This window comes from Pongo pygmaeus, chromosome 16 (assembly GCF_028885625.2).
Source record: "Pongo pygmaeus isolate AG05252 chromosome 16, NHGRI_mPonPyg2-v2.0_pri, whole genome shotgun sequence".
NCBI lineage: Eukaryota > Metazoa > Chordata > Mammalia > Primates > Hominidae > Pongo > Pongo pygmaeus.
In genome coordinates, this window is record NC_072389.2 from 86,444,376 (window position 1) to 86,459,507 (window position 15,132).

Genomic DNA, 15,132 nt, shown 5'->3' on the forward strand with positions numbered 1-15,132 from the left:
AAATTTTATCTGGCTCATGACAGATGGGGAAGTCAGAAAGATTTGAAGCACAAAAAGGATTTGATAGGCCATAGACCATTGCTGGCTTTGAAGTTGGAGGGGCCATGAGCCAAGATCTGTGAGCAGCCTCCTAACATGGCCGGCCCCTGGCCAACAGCCAGCAAGGGCATAGGCACTTGACCCAACAGCTGCAAGGATCTGCCAACAACTGGAATGATCTCAGAGGTGGATTCTTCTGCAGGGCCTCTAAGTAATAGCCCAGCCCAGACAACACCTCGATCTTGTCCTTATGAGGCCCTCAGCAGAGAACCTGGTCAACTGTGAGATAATAAATGGGTGCTGTTTTAAGCTGCTGAGTTGCTACATGGCCATGGAAACTAATATAGATACCATTCTGTTGAGGGCAGTAGCATTCCCTGTGCTGCAGGAGAGCTGAGAAGCTCACAGCCTGTCATGACCATTAAATGGCTGGATATAGATTTGAAATGGTAGAGCAGTGTTGCAGAGGAGATAATTATAAGTATATTCTTCCTGAGGAAAACACTTTACTCAGCAAGTGAGGAAGAAAGGCCTTCTCTCTGGAGCAAGAATTTAAGGGAGAAGGGGAAAGGGAAGGACTTTCTAATACATTTTGTGTTGTGATTCCACCTTCGTGTTAGTCCCCAAGTGTTTGCAACAAGCTGAACATCTGCATGTGGCTCCTACTGTGTTCCTAGTGTCATGGTGGCCCTGGTGAAGTTCAGGCCAGAACAGAATGAGGTACAGCCAGCTGCACCATCGGGGGCCCTCGGAAAGCATTTCTTTGGAAGAATGGAGCTTTCTGACTCTACCTGAGGGTTAACTCCCTGTTACGAAACTGGAACAAGTTCTACCCCGAGTGACCAGCCATCTCCAGTTGCATTCCCTCCTTCCTGCCTGGAAGCACCGATGGCGCACCATTCTTTTCTGAGGGGCTGTTGGATCATTGCCCCCTACCCCTAAAGACAAAATGTAGACCTATCTAGGAGGAGAGAGGAGCTTAAGTGACTGGTAGGAGGGCTACGTGGCCTTAAATATAACTGTTTCTCAACCTCCTTGGTGTAGGATTCATCTGTCACTCATGACTCCCTCTTTGCTACCACTTTATAAACAGTGACCATATTGTATATATAGGTGATGGTCCAAATCCACGCACTGGGAGAGTGAAAAGAGGCTGTATTAATGACCGTCCTAGGACAATAGGCAAAAGCCAGGCTGTCCCAGCCAAAGCTGGAAAGTGTGGTCACTGCAACCATGCCTGCCATTAGGGGACCTGTACCTCCTATAACTCCACCAAATATGGATGTAAACCCATTCCCCCGAGTCTCCCAGGAATGGCTGAGAGAGGCTAGAATGATCCAAAGTTCTCTACTAAACCAAAAGGAAAAGTTGAAGAGGAATAAAGAAATACACAGAAAAGAACTACAAAAAAAAAATAAAAATAAAAAGGCAGATGTTCCCAGTCTGGGTTTCTGATCCTGAAACAGCCACAAGCTGGCCACAGTCCCTGCAGATGGCTGACCTCCTTCCCCCTCACTGCCCATCTGCTTCTGTTCGGTGGGTGCCGTCTTATTTTCTGCTTTGGGGAGTGGTCTCCAGACTTCCCAGAGCAGTTGTACTGTAAAAAGTAGTACAGGCTCTGCAGTAAGTCAGGCTGCCCTCTTCAAATCCTGACTGCAGTTCTCAGCTGTGAGACAACCGTGACTGGTTACTTAGTGTCTCTGGGCTTCAGTTTCTTTGTGGAACAAATACAGCCTAGCAGGGGCTATCGAGGAGGGGGCATTGCCCACCATGCAGGCAGTAGGAGCTGCATTGTTCACAGGGTATTTAAAAACAATAATAGAACCTACTAAAAGTTAATCTGCTTTTTATTATCATCATGTCCCAGCAATTCTTGGCATATCAATGATCAAATATTTCTCCCCTCTGAAATGAACTGCCCCTAAGGCCCTTCTCCCCACTGCGTCTTGGTGTGCAACCACTGTGACCCACTTCCTAGGGTTGTGTAGATAAAATACTGTAACACATGTAAAACGTTTCAGAATACCTAGCCCTTAGTAGAGTGCTCAGTGAGTAAAGAGTTAATTCCCTTGTCCTTTCTCTTCTGTCCAAGGCCACAGAACATTGTATTAGCCTGAACTATTTGGTTGCAGGTGACAGAACCAAGTGTTAAAGACTTGAACACTGGGAGAAACTTTTCACTGTTTTATGTTTTTACTACTTTCTTGGAGTCAGTTTTGTTCTCCTAGACCCAATTGTCCTTGAAGCTGAATCACTGCCATTGAAAGAGCCATGCTCAGATTCTCAAAGAGAAAAGAGGGAGAAAGGTGGCAAAGGTCACATTTTGCCTATGGAGGACTCTGATGGGCCTGGTTGGATTCTATCCCAGTCTTGGGACCAATCACTATAGACAGAGGGTGGGTGAGTTACTATGATTGGCCCAGGGTATGTCAGGTGCCTAGTCCTCAACCAATCACTATGGCGAGGGAGATGGGATCTTGTAAGAAGATGGCAGCTCTTTTTTTGACTTTCACAGTGAAGGATTAGTATGAGAGCTATTTCTCAAGAAAGCATTGTGGTAGAGGAGGTAATGGATAAATAGAGCAAGAGATGTCTTATGCAACTCTACTGCCCATTCAGAGCTCCCTCTTCTAGTTTGGGAAGAAGATGGTTGGCTGCAACCAGTGAATTGATGTATTTGTGCCCTCAGCCACTTATAAACTTGCCTGCCAGAGAGAATGAAGTCTAAGGAAAATGCACCCACCTTTAGTAGTAGAAGGCCCATTCTCTCCCAGGTTCACTGACACAGCTCCAGCCTCCAGAGTTTGTTCAGGAGCAGGCCTCAGGCACACTGGTTGGATCCCTGTCCCGTGGCCTGGTGTTTTTTCCTGTGTGCACAGCTGCTGTAATAACCGGGGTCAACCTTTTGAGAATGAGAACACACTGTCACTGGAACAGTAACCAAAGCATCCTCCAGTTCTGGGCCCCCATTTCAGGGGGACACATTTTTGGAACCACATCAAATATTGTCCTTCATGGGGCCATCGTTTTGCTTTGCTTTTGTTCCTAATTATTTTCTCTTGTTTTCCTCCTTTGCCATCTCACTGTTCCTCCTTTTTGAACCAAGATAAGATGTTTCCAGTTTTCTTAAGGATTCTTTTGATGAAATACTTCTAATTTATATTTGTATTTCTCTTGTAGCCTGGGGAGAATTTTTATGTGCACAAAGCCTTCTTTTGTGATCTTATCCAAGACAAACTTCAGATTCTCCTTTTTAAAAAGTTACTACTGACCAAAATAATACTTACAAATCAGCTTACTGCAAACAATTACAGAAGGGCCCTCTGCCCATCAAAAAAGATGCTCTGTTCTGGAATCTTTATATCTTCTGAAGCAGGAGTCAGAGAATGCATTTTTGTGAAGGGACACAGTAAATATTTAGGATTTGTGGGCCATGTTGTGTTTGTTACAACCACCCAGCTCTGCCGTGGTATATGAAAGTAGCCATAGACAATAAATAAATGAGTGGGCATGGATGTTTTCCAATAAAACTTTATTTACAAAAACAAGTGGTGGACCAGATTTGGGCTGCAGGAAGTACTTTGTTGACTCATGTTGTAAAGCATGTTATGCTTTTCAACTGTCTTAGAAAAATTACAGTAAAAAACTTTGGGGTAAGGTGGTCATAATTCTTATTCTCATTTCATGGAGTAGAAAAACTGAATATCAGTAAAGGTATTGACAGCATAGTTCCCTGTGAGCTTTAGAGGCAGAGTAGGGTTTGATATTAACAGCCTTAAAAATATTCTCCTTATTTGTTGCAGGAATGCCATATTTGGAAATCCATCCTAAGATGGTTTGGATTTTTGTTTGTATGTACATGTTCACCCCAGCACCCTTGGCCATAGGAAAAACCTGGAAACAACGTAGATGTCTAATAGTAAATTACCTACTCAAAATAATATTAAAAGAGCCTTTAAAATGAGGTTTGTGATGAAATTCTTGAGTTTATGCTAAGTGACATGAAGTAGAAAAATATACACCATGAGGCCTCAGCTAATTAAAATAAAGAGCAGGCATGCATAGAAAAAGATTGACCAGAAACGCACCTAAATGCGAACGGTATTTTTCTCTGGAGAAGGTTATCTGGGATTTTTACTTAGAGTGTTCATGTGCGTGATTTTTCTAAAATGACCATGTTAGTTTTAGAATGAAAATTAAGGAGAAAAACAAGAATAGCAAGTTATTCAATCTTGTAGCCTGAGGCCTTGCTCTGTGCATTATTCTGGAGTGGTCTGAATGCCGTCTGTCCCTCCAGCAGCCAGGAGGCAGGGGCTAGCTCCCGGTCTCAGGAGACCCTCCCTGCCTGTGGCTGTCTGTGCCGGGAGCCTGCCAGTCACTTATACTCTGATTCTCTAAGGGGGTTCGTTGAGCTTTAGTGTGTAGGTCTTGAAATCTGTACATAACCCTTCAAAGTAGGAATGGCTGATTCCATTTTCCAGTTGAAGAAACTGAGGCTCTGAGAAATGAAGTGACCTGAACAAACTCTCACAACCAGCATATGGAGGAGCCATGTCTTACATCCTTGCTGCCTTTTTCATTTGAAATAGCGTAATTACTAATTTATCAGCTCACTAATGGTTCTCCTTTGTACATCAAACCCAGAACAATATCTGCTTCCACAGCTTCTGGTTGTGTTGGAAGATTTCTAGGGCCTCTTACAAAGCCAGCCATTGTGCAACTTGAGTCCAAGTGCTCTAAAAACTGGGTCCCTGAGCCACAGGGAAGCTCATCGCTCTGTACCAAAAGGAGGATGCTGATAGGACGTCAAGAATTCTGACACTAGATTCTCCCTGAATTCAAAGAATGGGGAAAGTGAGAGGACCAGAGTGAGAAAACTAATTGTGGTCCTGAGGGCTGTTTGATTGTACCATTTCAGATGGAGCAGTTATAGATGCCCGCAAGTTCCCAGATGTGGCAGTGGGCATGGCTGGCTGCCCTGGACAGGAGGAAAGCGTGTTCAGAATTGAGGAAGACACGTCCTGAGAGGGGGATGTTAGGTGGGCCTTCCACATGGGTGCTGAAACCATGTAGGGTGATAGCAGGTCTTGGGGTGAAGAGAAAGGCTGTGGGTGCTGTGCTGAAAGTCTAAAATGAAGGAGGAGGAGAGACCCAGAGGCGGGAAGACAACAGAAACAAAGGAGGGGTAGTAGGTGGACGAGGTGGATGTCATGAGTCTGAAAGGAGCATGTCATGCAGGAGTCAGGTTTGGAAGGGCTTCGGGGACTGAGGAAGACAGCAAGACTACCTTTGACCCCCATGCCATGTGGGACATAGGAGCATGAGCCTTCTCTCCAGAGGGCAGGCTGGTCTCTACTGAGGCAGGGAGTTGAGTTGAGTTCAGGGAGTGTCTGTAAGGAGCTGAGTATACAGGAGCTGTCTTACTTCCGAGTGGGTATTCTGGAGGGCACCCCAGGGGTTGGAGATTAGGAGGGAAAGGAGCAGGGGGCTTGGATCAAGGGTGAAGAGTACACATAGGAGAGGTAACCAGGGTGGCTGGTGTTTAGGCACTGACTAAGGAAAACAGAGTGGGAGGCATCATGGGACCAGCCCAGAGTCAGGATTACGAAAGAACCAGAGTCCTTCAGACCCAGCGGATGAGGCTGGGGAGCAGGGATTCTAGAAGGAGCCAGCCTTGGCTGGATGGATTGTGCCTCTAGGGATCTGCTGAGAGTCAGCCCCAGGAATCCAGGCCCATGGCTCTAAGCAGAACCCAGGCTTCTGTGGGTCAGGAATGAAGATTAGATTAGGAGCAGTGTAATTGGCAGCAACATCTCTGTTTGCCTCTCTACTGGGAGCCCGTAGTAAGCAAACCCAGCACCCAGGTCTCCTGTGCGACGGAGACTGACTGCCATTCCATAACACTGGGATTCACAGCCCAGTGCTGGGGCAATGGCCACTTGATTTTGTACATCTCAACTGCTATTACATTTGTCAAAAATCCAATTTACACACAACCTTTCAGGAACACACCTACTCTATGAAGTCAGGCGTGCTTTCATTCCAGAGGAGCCTGAAGAGCAGCTTCATTGTGTCTAAGGAAACCGGAGAAGCACACAGAGAAATAAACGTTGAAGCCGTTGTCTCTCAAGGTCATGATAACAGATCATGGAAATGTGTTTTTTCATTTCCTCATGTTCCACTGCTCATGTGCTACGCAGCTGGGATTTATTTTCAGAGCACACTTTGGAATCTGCCAGACCCTCATGCTGGCCTGCTTCACAGCTGAAACCATTTGCCATTTGGTAGATGATAAAGCAAGTGACAATTTACACTAACATGGCCGTAAAAAGACGCCATCTGTGAAGGAGACAGACAGGTGTCAAACCTGGGGCAGCAGACAGCGCAGAATCAGCAGACGCCCGGGGCCTCCCCTGCACTGGCTGCACCAGAGCTCTCAGCACACTGAGTCAGACCATTGCACCGAGTAGAATTCTGGTCTACACATCCTGCTTAAAGATGTACGTACCAGTAGTCAACATGATAGTGATTGCTGGGTCTTTGTAGAGTACCATGCAGTCTGCAGAGCCCTGGTCCATGTGAGAAAGGAAGGCTGCAAGTGTTGAAGGGAGGAAGCTGACCAGGCACAGTCCTAGACCATGTGTGCAGGATAGTTCTAGCACAGCGTGACAGAGCCGGCCCAAGGAGAGCACAGTATGCTGCAGAGTGCAGTGAGGAAGGTGACCACCCTCTCTTGCATGTATTTTCACTCCCCCACACCTTCCTCCATTTGGAGCAGTGGGACCCAGGCTTGGGGAGGGTGTCTTTTTCAAGGCCCTTTTGATTTCAAATGATAGAAACCCTTATGAAACGCTGTCTGCTGCAAAGCCGCAGCTCTCCAATCCGTTTCTCACTCTTCCTGGCTTTATTGTTCTTAGCTGTTATCTCAGTGTAACAATCTGTTCTGTTTGAGTTTATTCTCATCAACTTTAGTCTGTTCTCTTCTTTGTTGTTGTTGTCCGCTCTCTCATCCTCTAGGATATAATGGCCTTTGCCTGTTTAATTCTTTGTGCTTACGTTAGTGTCTCTCACATATTGTCCGGGCTAAATGAATATTTGTGAAGTGGTGGCTGAGGTGACACCTTGGGTAAGTTGTGATAAAAAGTAGAAGTCAGCTAAGCACAGTGGCTCACACCTGTAGTCCCAGCACTTTGGGAGGCCGAGGCAAGAAGAATGCTTCAGCCCAGGGGTTCAAGACCTGACTGGGCAACATAGCGAGTCCTCGTCTCTACAAAAAATAAAAAAACAAGCTGGGCATGGGGGCACACGTCTGTAGTCCCAGCTACTTGGGAGGCTGAGGTGGGAGGATTTCTTGAGCCTCAGAGGTCAAGGCTGCAGTGAGCTGAGATTCCACCACTGCATTCCAGTCTGGGCTACAGAGTGAGACCCTGTCTCAAAGGAAAAAAAAAAAGGAAATCAGGCAAAGGGAAGGGGATTGCTCAGGGAGGGGGAGTGGCTGGGAAGGGCCAGGGATGAGAGAGGAGAGAGTGGCACACTGGGGAGCTGTGAGACCTTCCGGGCAGCAGCGGAGGCCTGGGTGGAGCAGTGGGATGGCATAGGGTGAGGAGGGAGTATGAGAGGAGGGCAGGGGCCGGACTTCAGAGGCCTTTTATACTGGGCTGCGGGACTTGGATTTTCCTGACAACTAAGAGTGGAGATCATGAAAGGCTCTCAAGGAGGAGTGTGACACGATAATTTGATCTAAGCCTGCCAGGAAACACATTTGTCACTTGCCTCCTGTGTGCGAATCACTTTTATGTATGTTGTATCACAATAATCCTGAAAGCAAGACCTTGCTCTTTCATTTTGCGATAGAGAAAACCATGGACCAGCGAGTCTGAGTGACTGGCGTCACATAAATGATAGAGCCATAATCGTTTTTGTGTTTTAAGTGAAGAATTCTGGTAGCAGTGCAGAGGCTGGAATGAAGGGGACAAGACCAGAGGAAGTGATGACTGCCCTTTTGCAGCCATCCATCCAGAAATGCAGTGAGGGGGACAGATCTAAGGTGGTAGCAGTGCAGAGGCAGGAAGTGCATAGGCCAAAGATACACAGGAAGTAGAATTGACAGAATATTGGTGACTGATCAGATGTTGGAGTTTTTCATATTCATTATTTAATAAGCATTTATAGAGCCAAGCATAATTGTAGTCACTTTGTAATATTAATTCATTTAATGCACACAAAAACTATCTAAAGGAAGTACTATTATTATCTTCATTTTTACCAATGAAGTAGCTGAAGCACAGAGGTGTTAGGTAACTTGCCCAGGGTCACACAGTGAGTGAAGGAGGCAGGACTTAACAGCTAGGTAGTCCAGCTCCAGAGTCTATGCTCCTACCTACTAGATTTCTAGTTTGAGCAACTGGGTAGTGATGGCGCCAATGACAAAGATAGGGGACTGTGGAGAAAGGGCAGTTTTGGACAGGAAGAAGAATTTGCTTTTGGACCTGAGGAATGTAAGATGTAAGATGTCAGTGAGATGCCCAAGAGACAGTTGTACATGTAGGAGCTTCCAAGAGAGGCCTGGCTGTGTTAGAGAAAAAATGATTCCCAACATTTGTTAAAAACTATAAAGAAGATTCCATTCAAGGGATGCCATGTCAAGAGGTGCAGGCACCACTGCACTGTGGTCTTGCAGGCTAGGAGAGAGTGGACCCAATTCCAACAAGGATAAGTGAGGGTTTATAAGCAAGAAGCAAGGTGGCGGCGGGAGGCAGTGAGTGGAGAATGACTGAAGGGAAACATCAGGGATCGGGGGATTCCCATTAGACTCAATCATCAGAATCCTTGCTGAGGACAGTGCAGGGTGGTAGATATCAAGGGTGTCAGATACCAAGGGTGGGGGATTCTCACCAAACTAAGTTAGGATTCTTGCTCAAATTGGGTTCTGCAAGGACAGAGAGGGAAGCTCAAGTTCAGGCCTAGACAGGCAGAGGACTCACAGGAAGCTGACTGGAGTTTCAGTCAAAGGAGGGAAGCTTTATTAGCTGGAGATGGACATCCTGATCTCCTCAGTATATAAGAGGTGGTGGAGCGGAAAGTCACCAAGGGTCCCTGGGAGAGAGTGAGAGAGAGAAGGGCCAAGGCCCAGCCCTGAGAATGCCAACATGGGGTGGGGAGGAGCTGGACTGAGGAAGAGGGGCTGCCCCCAGGATAGGCTGGAGAAGGTGGTGTCCCAGGGCAAGAATGTTCCAAGGGACTGGCCAAGGATAAGGACAAGGTGGAGAGGGGCTGAAGAGTGTGTATTAAACTAGGCCACATAGAGAGCCCTTGTGGCCTGGGCTGGAGCAGGTGCCATGGAGCTGTAGTGGGTGGAGGCCCAATACAGTGGGTACAGTGGGCTGGGCATCAAAAGGGGGCAGTGAGTGTGGACAGAACCCTCCAACCGCAGATGCAGAGAGAGGATAAGAGCTTCAGGGCCAGAGAATGCCTTTTGCTTGTTTGTTTTCCCCTAAGATGGAAGAGATTTGATGGTGTTTAAATACTGGAGGAGGTAGATAGTAGGGAGGGGAGAGGGTAGAAATAGCCACGTGGGAGGAGGTCAGTTGATGGCCCAGAACTCCATGGGGGGTGGTAGAAGAAATACACTGAGGTTCAGTGCTTCTTCCTCTGAGGTAAGAGTAAGGTGGGGGATTGATGCGGAAAAGTGGGAGGGACAGAGGTGTGTGCAGACGGTGAGGGAGAGGAGGGACTCAGGGATAACGTCTGGTTTCTGACTTAGATTTCCATGCAGATGGCAGTGCCCTTGCTGATGTTTAGGGAAGGTTTGGGGAGGAGTGGGTGAAGCTGCTTTTGAGGTGCATGGTCAGCTGCTGCTGATGTGGCCCTGGGACTAAGGAAACGAAGGGGTTGATGGTAGAGGTGTAGATATAAGGTCATTAGCATCCAGAGGTGACTGTCAAAACCTGGGTGTGGATAAAATTGCACAGGCGACATGTACAGTGAGAAGAGAAGAAGGTTGAGGCTGGAGCCTCCAGGGAGAAAGGAGCAGAGAGGAGAGAGGAATTGGGAGCGCTGTGTCGGAAGCCAGGGGAGGGCAGATGCTTGAGAAGGGAGCAGTGCGCGGTCGCGTAAAGCCCAGCAAAGCAGTTGGATCAAACAAAGGAAAAACGTGTTTTGGATTTAGCAGTAAGGAAGTTGGTGACCTTGGCAAATGCCTTTTCCATGGAGTGATGAGGGAGAGAGCCAAATTGGAGTGACTGCGGGCGACGGAATCCAGCAAAGCAGAGGCAGCAAGTGTAGACGGCTCTGAAGAAACAAAGCATTTTGAATTGTATGGATTTCATCACTATGTGAGTTTCTTGCCAAAGAATGTTGGGAATTCCAAGACACAAACAATTTGCAGAGCCACACTTGTCCTCATTTGGCAGAGCATTTGGAGAAAGCACTCCCTGAACTGCCTCCTCCATCTCCCAACCTAAGGCAGAGGCTTACGTAACTGTCCTTCTCTCTCTCTTAGGCCGGATCTTGGACCTGAAGACTGGGACGGTCAAGAAAGAAGGGCAGCAGTCATCCATGAGGATGTGCATGGGCTCGCGGCGGTCTTTCATCTGCAGGATGAGGTCTGTTTGGGGGAGCAGCAGGCCATCATGGTGGTTGGTTTGCTCCTTTTTCTGTCACTGTTAAGAGCCTTGATCAGCTCTGCCGCAGTCACACATGCCAACTTGGGTTCACTCCAGGGACTTCGTCTTCTTGACCTCAGCATGCGGATATACAGGATCCTTGGTCTAGGAAGGATTCTCTCCGTCCTCCTACCATCCCACTTTGTCTAATTTCCTACCATTTTCTTCTCATTCCTAGATTCACACCCCCTTGTCCACTGTATCACTCTACTTCCTACCCATCTCTAAGACCCTTCTCCAATCCAACCACTCCAAGATTCCGTAGTTCTCAACATGTTTTATATTAAGATGGCCTGATTTCACACTTATTCATATATTTCCTATCACAATTCACACATTTAATTGGTCTCTATGATATTGTTGATTGATATGTTAAGTGTAAATGTCTGGGTTCCATGAGTAAATTATAGTGCCCTGAGGATGAAGGCTTTGATTGAGACTTCTCTGAGCCTCCCTGACATCTAGCAGAGTGTTCTACATATATTTGATTTATACATCATAATTGAAGAAATGCAGGAATGAATGAACTTTGGAGAAATCAGGGGAATTTTGCCATGTCCTTGAAGAAGAGAGAGCTGGGATCTTGAATCCTCCAATCCAGTTCAGCACCTCTGTACCTTCAACCCTGTACCCCCTGAGGGGTGGTTGGCATGAACTGCAAGGTGAGAGGTGCAGGACAGAGAATTGAGATTGTTTGGGCTGTGGAGTTCATGAGGCAGTGATGTGAGGTGATGCCACTCATCATTCATCTATTCAGTTATTCAACAAATTTATGTTAAGGGCCTACCTGTGCCATGTGCTCTTCAAGGTGCCTTGGAGTCAATGTTAAGTAAAGCAAACAAGGCCGGGTGTGGTGGCTCATGCCTGTAATCCCAGCACTTTGGGAGGCTGAGGTGGGCAGATCACCTGAGGTCAGGAGTTTGAGACCAGCCTGGCCAACATGATGAAACCCCGTCTTTGTTAAAAATACAAAAATTAGCTGGATGTGGTGGCACACACCTGTAATCCCAGCTACTCAGGAGGCTGAGCTGAGAGGATCGCTTGAACCCGGGAGGCGGAGGTTGCAGTGAGCTGAGATCGCGCTACTGCACTCCAGCCTGGGTAACAGAATGAATCTCTGTCTCAAAAAAAAGAGACTAAAATAATAATAATAAAATAATAATAAAGCAAACAAAACACCTGCCTGCATAGAATTCATTTTAGTAGGGGTGATACACAGTAGACAAAAGTACCAAGTAAATGTATGGAACATCAGATGGTGGTGAGTGCTATGGAGGAAACATAAAGCAAACTTAAGTGGGAGTAGGAAATAGCAGATTTTGTTAATTTCCATGTTATATAAGGTGGGAGGGGAAGACATCACTGATAAGGTGACTTTTGAGCACAGACCTAAAGAAAGTGAGTGAATGAAAGAAGGGAATGTCTGGGCAAAGAGAAGGGCAAGTAGAGGGAATAGCGAGTGCAAAGGCCCGGAGGCTGGGATGTTCTTGGCATGTTCAAGGAACAGTGAGAAGGTCCTTGTCTCAGAAGCAGAGTGAATGGGGTACGGTGCGGGAGGAATGGGCAGAGATGTGGTTGAGAGGTAGTGGATGTTAGGTCATGTTGACTTTACATCGCTTCAGCTTTTACTCTGCATGAGATGAGAGGTCACCGAAGTTGATTGTGAGAGTTACGTGTTCTGAATAACATTTTTAAAAACTGCCCTGGTTTTCTGTGGCGAATAAACCTGTGGATGAAGAAGGGTAGAAGTAAGGAGGTTATTGTAATGATTCAGGTGAGAAATGTGATTGTGGTACAAAGTGCTCAGATTTTGAGTGTATTTCACAGACAGAGCCAGCCTTCAGGTAGGGTGTGAGAAAAAGAGAGAAGTCAAAGATTCAGCTAAAGTTTTTGCCCACTCAATTGGAAAAATTGAGTTGTCATTCTCTAAGATGGAAAAGATTGTTGCGGGGAGCTGGCTTGGGGTTGAGGGGAATTCCAGCATTTTAAGATTAAGTTGCCTGTCTATAAGAAACTTAAACAAATTTACAATAAAAAAACAAGCAACCGCATAAAAAAGTGGGCAAAGGACACGAGTAGACACCTTTCAGAAGAAGGCATACATGCGGCCAACAATCATATGGAAAAAAAAGCTCACTATCACTGATTATTACAGAAATGCACATCAAAACCACAATGAGACACCATCTCACACCAGTCAGAATGGCTCTTATTAAAAAGTCAAAAAGGGCCGGGTATGATGGCTCATGCCTGTAATCCCAGCATTTTGGGAGGCCAAGGCAGGCAGATCACGAGGTCAAGAGATCGAGACTATCCTGGCCAACATGGCGAAACCCCGTCTCTACTAAAAATAGAAAAATTAGCTGAGTGTGGTGACGCATGCCTGTAGTCCCTGCTACTCGGGAGGCTGAGGCAGGAGAATTGCTTGAACCTGGGAGGTGGAAGTTGCAGTGAGCCGAGATCACACCACTCACTCCAGCCTGGCAACAGAGCAAGACTCCATCTCAAAAATAAATAAATAAATAAATAATAAAAAATAAAAATAAAAAAGTAAAAAAATAACAGATGCTGGTGAGGTTGTGGAGAAAAAGGAACACTTATACAGTATTGGTGGGAATGTAAATTAGTTCAGCCATTGTGGAAGACAGTGTGGTGATTCCTCAAAGACCTAAAAAGAGAAATACCATTTGACCCAGCAATCCCATTACTGGGTATATACCCAAAGAACTATAAATCATTCTATTATAAAGGCACATGCATGCATATGTTTATTGCAGCACTATTCACAATAGCAAAGACATGGAATCAACCTAAATGGCCATCAGTTATAGACTGGATAAAGAAAATGTGGTATGTATACACCATGGAATACTACACAGTCATAAAAAAGAAAAAGATCATGTCCTTTGCATAGATGTGGATGCAGCTGGAAGTCATTATTCTTAGCGAATTAACACAGGAACAAAAAACCAAATACCGCATATTCTCACTTACAAGTGAGAGCTAAATGATGAGAACTCAGAGACACATGGAGGGGAACAACACACACTGTGGACTTTCAGAGGGTGGAGGGTGGGAGGAAGAAGAACATCTGGAAAAATAACTAATGGGTACTAGGCTTAATACCTGGATGATGAAATAATCTGTACAACAAAGCCCATGACATGAGTTTACCTATAAAACAAACCTGCACTTGAACTTAAAATAAAAGTTAAAAAAAAAAAGATGCCCATAGACAACTAGACGGGGAAGATGAGCAGACAGTTGGACATGTGGTTCTGGAATCCAAGGAAGAGGTTGGGGCTGAAGATATGGACCTGGGGATTGACATCAATAAAATGGTATCTAAGGCCTCAAAACTGAGATGCATGTGAAATCCCGTGGGAGGTGGGTGTAAACAGAGGAGAAGACAGAGGACTGAGTCCTGGGGCTTTCCTGCTCAGGGGGATGGGGAAGAACCAGCAAAGGAGACTGAGAAGGGGCAGTGAGGCAGGTGGGAGGGGAAGAAGGGAGGGCAAAGCGAACAAAAGAGGGCAAAGGAAGTTTCTAGAAAAAAGGAGTTATCAAAGGCCAAAGGCTACTGATGAGCCCTGAATGTGAGCCCTGAATGTCCATCACTGGACCTCAGAGAGAGAACCAGCAGGAGATATGGCACGTAGGAGATATGGCACGTAGCAGCACAACGGAGCCACTTACTAATGTCACCCTCATCTAATTGCGTGCCACAGGAACTGTGACTTGCACTGGGGCATCCGTTGCGTACTAGGAAGTTCCAAACAATAGGTGCTTTAAAATAAGTATCTATTTTCCCTAATTTAAAGTAATCTTTTAAAGCAACTACACTTTTTAAGCAAAACCTGTTTATGTACAGGCTAGTTGGTCTCCCTCAGATCACCAAGGTTGCCTGTGTTGAGGGGAGACCTGCCTCTCTCACCCACTCCTTAGGCCCTCAGAGCTGGCAGAGACCATTTGTTCCGTTTTACGAGAAACGGCACTTTCGGGATTTGAGCCTCACTGTTCTTTTCTCTGAGCCTCCTCCTCTCGAGGCCGAGCCTCTGGAATTCTTGAAGGCACAGATGAAATCCTCTTTACCACCTGCCTCAGGTCACAGGATGGTGCTGGAATGACAGAATGCACGCATGTCTCCATTTAACTTAGGACTGGATCCCCACAGACTGCCTGCCCCTCCTTCAGCAGCAGGGGCAAGCTGGGCAGTGGGATCCACTTGCATTGCTGTCCACCCAGAGATGAAATGCCATCAGTTAGTGTAGTCAGTCACGGCACATTTGTCCTGTAGTGCTTGGGTGAATAAATGCCTATCCTAGCTTAGTGGACATTCAGTAGAGCACCAGCAATACAAATCTTAATTGTACCATCTAAGCAATTCCCTTATGAATAAATTGATTGAAAGTGCCGTAGTATATCATTT

General features: G+C 46.2%; 1 protein-coding gene across 6 annotated transcripts in view; it reads left to right on the plus strand.

Annotated features, from left to right (window-relative positions):
• The window catches only part of ARNT2 (aryl hydrocarbon receptor nuclear translocator 2), a 203,047-nt gene that overhangs the window by 97,412 nt on the left and 90,503 nt on the right, over positions 1-15,132 (plus strand). For all 6 annotated transcript variants that reach the window (XM_063652821.1, XM_054450823.2, XM_054450819.2 and 3 more), the window contains exon 6: positions 10,541-10,643. In XM_063652821.1, the coding sequence (XP_063508891.1) occupies positions 10,541-10,643 (103 nt within the window). The remainder of the gene's footprint in view (positions 1-10,540; positions 10,644-15,132) is intronic.